The 11,363-nt window shown below is 42.1% G+C and overlaps 1 protein-coding gene across 1 annotated transcript; it reads left to right on the forward strand.

Annotated features, from left to right (window-relative positions):
- The first annotated feature begins 1,125 nt into the window (after positions 1–1,125).
- On the forward strand, positions 1,126–6,284 carry LOC311051700 (C2 calcium-dependent domain-containing protein 4C). The gene is made up of 2 exons (XM_084066292.1): positions 1,126–1,248; positions 2,794–6,284. The coding sequence occupies exon 2, from the start codon at positions 2,847–2,849 to the stop codon at positions 4,116–4,118; it is 1,272 nt and encodes a 423-aa protein (XP_083922418.1). The 5' UTR covers positions 1,126–1,248; positions 2,794–2,846; the 3' UTR covers positions 4,119–6,284.
- Positions 6,285–11,363: the final 5,079 nt, after the last annotated feature.

Below are 11,363 nucleotides of genomic sequence, written 5' to 3' on the forward strand. Positions count from 1 at the left end.
TATAGGCTTAATGGGAGTCCTAATACTGAAGGCATATGGGGGATGCTGTGACAAGAATAGAAAATTGATTCCCAGGACTGGTGGGTTACTAGGAATATATTGACTTTGTGAGGCAACATTGCACCGTTAATACAATTAAAAACACATTACTTTTGCATTTTCACTTTAACACAATCATAGGCCTAAATCCATCTGGCTGTTTTTTGGCATGACAAATGGTTGGCTATTATGGCCAGTGAAAACCAATCATTTGAAGCATCCATAATTACACAGAAATGTTGATTGTGCTGCTTTTTAAACCGTCTTTAAGAAAGTCCCTGCCCTATAATCTCCAGCCACTATGGCTGTTACTGGTTCTCATCATTTGATCTTTTTGGCCAGCCACACACACAGTCTAGGGACTGTGTAGATCAATGGTTCCCAAAATTTTTAGCTCAAGACCCTAAAGAGAAATGTGATGTCACCCCAGGACCCATGCTAGTGAAAATAGCCAATCTGCAAGCTCCTAATGCATCGCAATGCAAAGATTTCGTTTTTTTTTGTTTAGTTTTTCTTGATTAAAAAAAATACAATTAAAATAATAATAATAAACTAAATGTATAGGAAACAAAAAATAAATAAAGGGATATTTATTTACTCGTGACCTATAAACATTTGTCCACGACCCACATATGGGTCCCGACCCACTGTTTGGTAAACAGAGGTGTAGACCAGTGATTCTCAACTTTTTCAGGCCGTGACCCCCCAAAATAATCATATTTAAACCGGGGACCCCCCAAAATAATCATATTTGAACTGGGGACCCCCCAAAATAATCATATTTGAACTGGGGACCCACCACCACCCCGATAAGCACTTGGAATGTAGGAGTTTGGCCAATGTTTGTTTTTATAGTAGTTTGTTGATTACTTTTGATGCAGTAATGGTCTTTTTCTTGTCTTTCTTTTTTTTGTTTGGTATTAAAAAAGGTCTTAAAAGTCCTTAAGTTGTCACTTCACTGTCATCTGGGGACCCCCCCCAAACCATGTGGGGACCCCCCTGGGGGTCCCGACCCACAGGTTGAGAACCACTGGTGTAGAGGCTATAAAGGCGATGATAGGCGCACTAGATTCCCTAGAAGTACATCTGAGGAGAAGCGCAGTGTATAGCCTCGAACGCAGGAGCTTCTGACAGCCGAGGACAAAAACACCTGTTACTGTTGCGGAGGAAAGGGGAGAAAGAAAGCGCGCAGTTTGTCTTTCTATGTAAGTATCTCTTCTCTGTTGGTGATCTTTTCGTTACAGAATGTTTTAGACACTTTCTTTCACCCCTTTAGTCGTGTGGATGTTTCATTTCAACTGATTTGGCAAATGTACTTAATTGCGCAGAAATGATAGCCTAAAACCTCTGGTCACCTGTTGTTGCGCATGCAGCTTTCCCTTTGCATTCATATCATTGCATTTTATAGGATAACTTTAAAAAGTACTTTTTTAAAGTACTTTTTTTAAAATATTATTATTATTAGGCTATTATTATTGACATTATCATTATTTATGCCTTGTTATTATGCCTATTATCATTATTATTATTATTATTTTATTATTTTTATTATAGGTGTCCATCTAAACAAATACATCTGTTGTCAGATAGCCTATCCGAAGAATAGATTATTATAGCCTAGTGGCAGAAATATGTTTTTGTTGTCATGAACTGTAACCAACAGCACTTGAACATAATTTGAACTGTCTTTGTTTATGCTACAAAACAAACAACATGCCGTCCAACCCGACCTTTTATCAACGGTGGTTCTCAAACATTTTCATCCCAGGGTCCAGGGACCCCCAAATTCATATGCATTTACCCCCATTTGAAATTATTTTGTGCCAGGGACCCCCATAAGAGAGGATTTGTGTAAAAACAATTATCTCATTTTTCAAAAATAGCAGATACAAGCTCACAATGGGTCATTTTTTAATGGCTGAATCATAAAATAGGGTTAAAGTGGTTAAAGTCTTATGCCATATTATTATCTATCTATTTTTCTGGAGAGCCCTGGTCCCTGGTATCCCCTCAAAGACCACTAGAGGTCCCCGGACCACACTTTGAGAACCACTGCTCTAAACAAGTTTCATCATACGGAGGTTTACTGAAACAATAGCTATTATAACATACTTCTACCAATGATTCCATCTGTTTGCTTTCTACTAGTAATCCCATGGTGTAGGTTTTTGGAAAGTCATCATCGTTATGATTGGAAATGTGTTGACTGAAGTTAATTTATGTTTGATTAGTGACTTAATAATTAACCCACTGAACTACACGGTGAATCAGTGCTGTAGTGTAGGTTTTTCAGACGGTATACATACCATAATTATTCCTTCGCGCACGCCACGTGCACGCGCACATGTATGCGTGCGGTCACAATTAATTATTGTGGTTACAGAGGGTACACAATTTTTTTTCAAAATGTCGGTTTGAGTATATAGCATACATCGTCTATAAACACACCACTGGCGTGAATCCTCCCTTCTAAAAAAAACATTTGCATAATTTCTGTTAAGTAGCCTAGGTCAGCAGCATTGTTTGTGCTCTCCTGCTCATCTAGGAAAATAGCATGCCCCTGCTCATTCACAGAACATTGTAGCATAGACCAGCTCACTGTATTGAGTTAATTGCACACTGACAATTTCACTGTGTTGGTTTAGGTATTCTGCTGTGTATCTTGATATGACCAGCATAACACTAAAGGCATTCATAGTCTATCTCTCTTAAATACTTGAGAGTAACTCTTCCCCTCTGTGTTTTTAATTGCAGAAATTTACTAAATCCCTCCCCACGAATCCCACTTGGACAATCCCGACGGGACAATGTGGGTTCTGGATAAAATCCGTGGGTCAGTGGAGACCAGCGTGTTGCGACAGGGGGAAAATGGAGACAAGAAATCCAACTCCACAGCCTACAGCAACGTCCTCACACCAGATAAGATCCCAGACTTCTTCATTCCCCCCAAGCTGGTGAGCTGCCCCCCAGAGCCGGAGGTCCCGGATGTGAAACCCAAAGAGGGGCTGCGTCCCTCCGTTTCAGAGCAAACCCTCGGCAGCAATAAGAAGATGAGCAGCCCGCGCAGCCCACGCAGCCCGCGTCTGGTAGCCAAGCTCGCCGGAGACACCAAGAATCTGCTGAGAGCCGCCAACCGCCACATCATCCAGATAGAGAGCGCTGACGACGTGGTGGCGGGGGACACCAACGCAGACCCCCAGTCGCAGACGGCCATGTCGCTGCCTTACGTCCCAAAGACCCAGACCTCCTATGGCTTCGCCACGCTGAAGGAAAGTCCCCACACCCGACGCAAGGAGTCGCTGTTCCACTGCGACCTCACCAGTCCCGTGACCTCCCCGAACTCCAAGAGGAAGACCACCCCTGGGAGCAGCGAGACCGGCAAACACCTCAATCCGGCTGATTGCAGCTCCTCCCACATCAACCCCTATCGCTATTTCAGTGGCGGGGAGAGTGACACCTGCTCCTCGGCGGAGTCGTCTCCGTTCAGCTCCCCTCTGCTCTCGCGCTCGGCCTCCCTGCTGAAGATCTTCACCCACGAGACGCAGGCCAAGGTGGTAAAGGCCAAGCGGACGTTTGCGCGGCACAGCTCCCTGTCCACTGACGAGTGCAGCTCGGCCGAGCCCAGCCCCAATATCCAGCGGCGCCTCCGTCCACACAACACGGGGGCCGGCGGAGGAGGAGCGTCAGACCAGGGAACCCGCCGGGAGCACACCATCAACCTGCACAAGGGCGGGACGGTGAGGATCAGCACAGACTACGACGCTAGCACCGCCCGGCTACGCATCCGTGTGCTGGCGGCGGAGAGCCTCTATGACAAGCCGTTCGACATCAAGAGCATCAACTGCTGCGTGTCCTTGTACCTGAACCCGGGCAAGCTGCAGAAACAGAGGAGCAACATCATCAAGAACAGCCGCAACCCCGTGTTCAACGAGGACTTCTTCTTCGACTCGGTGACCTCGGTTCAGGTGAAGGACCTGGCGGTGAAGATCAAAGTGGTGAACAAGGGCACCAGTCTGAAGAGGGACACTCTGCTGGGCGAAAGAGAGGTGCCTTTGGCAAAGCTGCTGTCTGGACCCTAAAATACATACAGTAATAGTAAGCATGGAAGAGTGACCCGACAATATTAGATCCTAATTGAGAATGTATTGTGTTTACACTGTTTCTGTAAATTCAACATTGCACATTTTGCTTTCAGAACAGTAAGCATGAAGATTATGAACATATGAATGAAATGGAGAGAAATGAATGTCTAGAGGAGAAATGCGTGTTTTAGAAGTGCGCTTGCCCGTAATCAAAACCAGGTTCAGAATATTAAGTCCCTGAGTGATTGGGAGGTTTTTGGTGGTAGAGGTTTTGTTGGAACCTTCCCTTATTCACAATGAACTGACTGAGTATAGCAGAGATATTGCCTCTTATAGAATTCTCTTAATGAAATTATTTCTCTGGACATCTTCTCCCAGCCATCTTCCTTAGCCAAGGCAGCATAACGTTTGGAACAAATGTCATAAGATTGCATTGCCAACAATCTGTACATGATGTGTAGCATATTGGCTTCACATATTGTGATGTACATTCACAGTAGTACATGACACAGTTCTACAATTCTCTGTTCACTGTAGTACAACAATGCTTCTGTGGATCAATGTATTCTTTGAAGCGGCGCCTCATCCTGATGTGCAAATAACCCTTTGATCCAGGCCACTACGGTCCAAATTACAACAGGGGAGGGCGAGAAACAAACAGAGCTGCACAGACTTGAATGTCTCACACCTGGAGAACAGAATTCTGTTATCACTATATACAGTAGAGTTCCACCTGTATGGCATGAATAAAACCCCAAAGCCTTACTACACAGAGAGAGAAAAAGAGAGAGAGACAGACAGACGGACAGAGAGCATGGTATTTTTGATATGTGGTATTTGTTTTGTATGACATCTTTTGTACATTTTAGATGACGCCATGTGGAAATTCATACAGTAGTTTGTATTGAATATGAATTTATATGCATAGTAGTTTGTATGACAGTTTGTGAAGTGTCAATCCAACACAATATGGACTGCGAAGTGAATCCTGACCTGCAATTACGCCTCCACCAACCACTGCATGACAGGTCATCGTAATGACTGCTCTAACCCAAGGGGAATCGCAGATGGCATGGATAAAACACAGCAAAACAATACCCAAGGGGAATGGCATCGATAAAACACTGGAAAACAATAATATGTGTTTTGACTTGGGCTACGGCCCTCTCCTCTCACATTGTACTCTGTTGTCCTTCTAAGGAATCAGAATAAATTGCATGTGATTGCAGCCTCAAGAGGGTCGCCATAGAAAGAGAACTAAATCATGCTCCTCGTCACAAGCAGAGACATCCAACATGAATTACAGATTGTCTTTTGACACAGCCGATGGATCCCTGGTCTCGTGGGCCACGGACAGTGCGCTGATGATAACATTCAATAATTGTGAGGATTTCACTCACCCCTTGTTTGTAAAAGCAATTGTAGCAATGTTGTTGAAATGGTTTGTACACTTTATATACCAACATTGTGAAAGTGACGACTGGATTCACTTATGGTGTCAAAGTCAGTGGTTTGCTGTAATCCCTATTGTGTATACGTGCTTTTGTGTGCAAGTATACAGCACCTGCGCACAGGCGTATATGGTTCTTTTAATGAAACCTTTGTAACCAATCCCTTCCCTAGGTTTCATGTAGCATGACTAACAAATCTCTATGTTGACAGTAGATTTTTATTGTATTGTGCGCTCTGTTTCTAGATGAGGTTCTGCTGCCAATAGGGGCTCTAGTAATGTTTAGAACATTCAGTTATATTTGAAATATAGGTGATGTGTTTTGGGGGATTGCCCAATTGAGGTCTATTTTGTAAATGACTGCTTGGCCCTGTCTCCTGCAGCTGAAATAGTTTTTTTTTTAAATTATTATTATGTATTATTAGCCCTATATTTTTCTGCAAAGAGTGTCAGCTGGATGCAACAGGTTTGATATGCAAGGGAAAGATGATAACACTATCAAAGATTATCCCATTATCTCACCTCTTATGACTTTTGAGCATGTGCCTTCATCTGTCAAGCTGAGGACAAGTGAACAATGTCCATAGTGTGAATATTGACCAAACATCTGAAAATATATATTTACACTGCAAGCATATGAATGTGCTTAAAAACATGGTTTGTGTCATATTACATATTATAATATTAATACATTGTTAAAGGCTAAATGCCACTGCTGTTCTGTATGGATTCTATATTATGTTTTATGGACTTGATAGGGGTAAATAAATCGCTCCTCTTTTCAGTGTGTTTTCCCCAAATGCCTTTCTTTCTTTATTTCCCAATTTTATATTAGTCACTGTCCTGGTGGCAAATGCAACTTTGTCAACAAGAAAACACACGTTTTGACAAATAGCATCTTTGACTCCATGGCGTAATTTTTCTCCCCTGCTGTATCACTCTGCCTTCTAAAGGTAACAGTTCAAGAGAAGCAAGATAGCATTCTTGCCCAGAGATTGTATTGTTATAAAAATAGATCACCCTCTCTGCCCCAAAGAACTGCCTCACTAATTGTAGCATCACATTTTAATGGAGTACTTTTACATTTTTAAAGATTGCAAAGAGTGCTAGATTCTTCTCTTCTTTTTACCTGTATCATTCCCAGTAGTTGGCACATCAGTGAGTGTTTCAGTTACAAACAAAGTAATGAACAATGATCTACCTAATGTATTCAATCCTGACAAGATATAGGACCCACATGTAACACACAGGTTCTTTAAGAAGACTTGGGCCTGTCCCAGTGGTGGAAAGTAACTAAGTACATTTACTCAAGTACTGTACTTAAGTACAATTTTGAGGTATTTATACTTTACTGGAGTATGTCCAATTTTCTGTACTTTTACTTCAGAGACCCCAACATCCATTGTGTGGCCAAAATGGATGTAGACTAGAGCTCACTCACACAAGTTTGATCAATTATGCACCAACAGTGAACACACTTACAACACAGACAAACATCAACTTAAACCCTATATACTTAATTGACCGGGGTACCCCAGCTGCAGGGTCTATACTTGGTCCCCTCCTTTTCCCCTCAGCACCAAATCTCTTAAAAATGTACTGTAAATATCAGATCTACAAGCTATTATAACATGTCCAGAGTAGGGATCAAGGGTACATTTGGTCAAGCAAACAGTAAAGTATCCATAGGGTCCTGTCTATTGTCTATCATTGATTATTACAAACCAACATGTGTCCTGGTATAAGGCTATGGTTAGACTTGGACAAGTTGTTAAGTAGAAGACAACGCACACACGCACGCACACAAGCACGCACGCACGCACGCACACTCACCATACAACTTGCTTTGTCTCTTCTGTGGTACAGGGAATCAAATAACCCAAAGATCCAATCCCAGAGAAAGTCAATTCCTGTACATGCTTATTATCATCTCTGCATTGATTTATTTAAATGTTTTATAAATCAATGCTGAGGGTGTGTGTGTGTGTGTGTGTGTGTGTGTGTGTGTGTGTGTGTGTGTGTGTGTGTGTGTGTGTGTGTGTGGGTAGTGACTTTTTTCTTTGATATATTGGAACTGCTGCCACTATTGCCAATGATTAGATATTGATATTTCCTTTAAGCCACCTGACCTTAACTGAAACTAATGACAAATATTAAGTGAGTGAGGTGGAGAAAAGTGCAAAGAATGTTCAGCGTTAAAGTGGGATAATTTAATAATATTACTGCACTCTGTGTATAGCCTGGCATGGCCAAACTAAAAGGGCAATTTTTGGCAGATTGGTCTGGAACCAGGCTACTCTGTGTACCCTTTTTGTTTGTTTTTAAAGAGGTATTGTAACAGAATATTTGGCTCCTCTGTTCTATTAAGTACAGTGTTCAGCAATTTCAGTGCTAACCTTAATTTGATACATAGAGGAATGATCCCGATTAAGTTTGCCATTATCTTCCTCTGTTGGTGTGCTAAAAATCAATAGCTATTTTCATTACGTATGGGTTGGAGAGGCTTGACTGGCAACATGTTACAATGAAAGCTGAGGAGAGCTTCAGGGCTCATGTGAGACACTGAGGATGGTACTCAAATGGATATTGTGTTGCAATAATCATCCATCCAATTCATTTCCTCACTGGTTTTTATTTATTTATTACGCTGAACTGTCTCAACAACGTGGTTCTCATTAGAAAGTGCTAGGCCATTACTTGACATGAAATTCTTCATTTATATTCAGAGTTATTACACAAATGACGTCACCGGATTTCCATGTGTTGTGTTGTGTTTTGTGTTGGGTTTGCATATTTATCTTCATATTGTGACGTTGCCCACGATAAAACAACCACCTGTGGATTTTACTGAGGATTATTTGAATTGTGCTTGTAGGTGTTCCAGTGCTTTAATTAAAAGAGGAACAAAACCTTCCTCAGCATTGCTGTCTATGTACACATCCAGATGCTATGTTTTCTATTTTGAATCTTCTGAAGTTTTCTGGTGCCTCTTGCTTCTTTCTCACTAATTATCTAATGAAGTATGTGTGAGACTTAGAAAATCCCTATTAGATTAGATATGTATTGTAAGTTCCACCGATTTACAGCACTTACAATCAGTACAAGATTTGACTCCTCAATAAGTTTTTAGTTTGGATGTAGTGTTTTAATTCAAATATTCCAGTATTTACCACTGATCATATCAAGGATGACTGAATATTGTCTTTCATTATTTTGTTAGGTCAAGAGATTTTACATACTGTATTTCCATGTAGATTTTCAACTTTTATAACACACACACACACACGCGCACGCACGCACGCACGCACACATGCACATGCACACACACACACACACACACACACACACGCACACGCACACGCACACACACACGCACACGCACACGCACACACACCATGGTTTTCATGCACCACCTGCATATGACATGTTGCCAGTCTACACGCCCGCTCAGTTTGGCTGCTTGGAATGTTTTCCAATTTCCTTCGTCTGCCACTGTACATTTCCCTTGACAGCCATCTCGTCTCTCACAGTTTGTAAATTGATTTATAATGCTGTCTCTTCTGCTGAGTGCCGTGTGGGGGATGGCAAAACACTGTAGTTCTTGGGCTTTGGAAGGGCTGGACGGTGGACCGCACCAACTTTAGTAGCCTACACAGCATTGATGTCTGTCCCTCCGGCAGCAAGGAAAACCTATACTAGAGGGTAAATTCGATTGGGGCAATTTTCATCCCTTGCTTTCTTGACTTCAGGGAGGAAAGGTTGAGGGCTATTATTGGCTTTGGGATTACTATGGCAACCACTGAACAGAGTGTTCTCTGCGTAAAGGAATGAGATGAGTGTGATAGAGAGAGAGAGAGAGAGAGAGAGAGAGAGAGAGAGAGAGAGAGAGAGAGAGAGAGAGAGAGAGAGAGAGAGAGAGAGAGAGAGAGAGAGAGAGAGAGAGAGAGAGAGAGAGAGAGAGAGAGAGAGAGAGAGAGAGAGAGAGAGAGAGAGAGAGATGGGTCATTGGGAGTAGACGGACATGGTAATTGCGTGCTATGTTGTGTTTTTCATTTCAGTGTCAATCCAGTGACAAATCAAAGTTGTGCAATTACTATTACGTACTAGCATTTGCAATGCGTCTTCTAAAAGTCACACTTTTTAAAATCTTTGCAAGATGAGACCAAATCTTAATTGGGTGTGTTATGACACACACTTTCCCTAATTAACAGCTCAGGATTACAAAAGACGTGAGTTGAAAGCCTTTTCATTAGTCTGGTTGCAACACAACTGTTCTATTGCACACTTATACTTATTATTTCAAACACACACACACACACACACACACACACACACACACACACACACACACACACACACACACACACACACACACACACACACACACACACACACACACACACACACACACACTCTCTCTACTGTGTAGGCTACTATCAGTAAAAAGGTCATAGTGTTTTGCCAATATGGGGGCCCGCTTGCAAGATCCTCATGGCCCACCAGTGGGACCCGGCCCACAGGTTGGGAATCACTGGTCTACAGTATACTAATACATACAGCCACTGATGACCACCGCTCATTGAGTGCCAACAGTGTGGTGGATCGCCACTGTGGGAGTACAGTAACTCACAGGAAACGCTTGAATCCTAACTCTATTGAATCTGCTGCGGGTTGACATCAGCTACGCTGTGTGAACCACTGTAATATGTTCCCATAGCAACCCAGGGGGCATTTGCCACTAGTAATAGGGAAAATGAAGGTTCTGGTGGAGGGGGGGTCTGCTCTTCAGAAACATCAGGTGCTCACTGGTGCAGAATCGACCCATTTCTATACGCTTTTGGAGTCAACTGAAGCATAGAAAGGGCGTCAGCAATTAGCTGCCACCTCCTCAGGGGTCTGTTTACGTAGACAGAGGCGCCCTGTCTGACAGTAAAGACAGGTTTATGCAACAGTAAGGACAGGTTACTTTGATTTGAAACATTCTTCCATCATGTAACCAGGAATGGGAATGCAGGGTAAAGGCACGTCAAATGAATTTGCTTACCGCTTAATTTGTCTTATAGAGTTTATATATCTGCTTTAATCTGATATGATATACATTTCATAGGTTGTTGTTGTTGTTGTTGTTGGAGTATTTGTCATGGTATTTGCACACCTGAATTTCTTCTTGAGTCTGCATTTATTTATCACAGTATGTAGATACGCAACTATGTGAGTCCCTTGCCAGAGATGTCACAGAAGAAAATGGAAGGACCACCAATATTACAGGCATATTCGTTTTGATTATGCAAATTAAATTGTCACAAATTCACACAATAAAAACAATAAACTGCAGGCAAGGAAATGAAAACAATTTCATCAACACTTTTCTTCCATCATGATGCCACGTAATGACAATATTACAGTATGTTGTATATTGTTTCACAAAATGGAAAACATCGATTTCCTTCACAGAATGTCCTATGCCAGACTGACAACATTGTTTTGATCTAGCTGTAAACGTCGCTGATTGATTGATTTCAAACTTCGCTGCACGCTTGTCACAGTTATTTATATCTCCTCTCATTTTACCCCCTTTTCTCTTTATCTGTGTCTCCTACTCCCTTCTGTACCTTTAACACCGTCCATGGCCCACCCCAGACCCACGCACACCCTGGTCATAGCTTCATGGTGAAAACAACAGGAGGTTTTCTGATTGACACTTGGGCTATTGACCAGGAACTGTGTATCTCCCTGATAGGGATGAAAGAGCCTCTTTATGGTCTCATGATTGCACAACATGTTCAATCAAA

Source organism: Gymnoscopelus microlampas, assembly GCF_963454915.1.
Source record: "Gymnoscopelus microlampas genome assembly, chromosome: 9".
NCBI classification, from domain to species: Eukaryota; Metazoa; Chordata; class Actinopteri; order Myctophiformes; family Myctophidae; genus Gymnoscopelus; species Gymnoscopelus microlampas.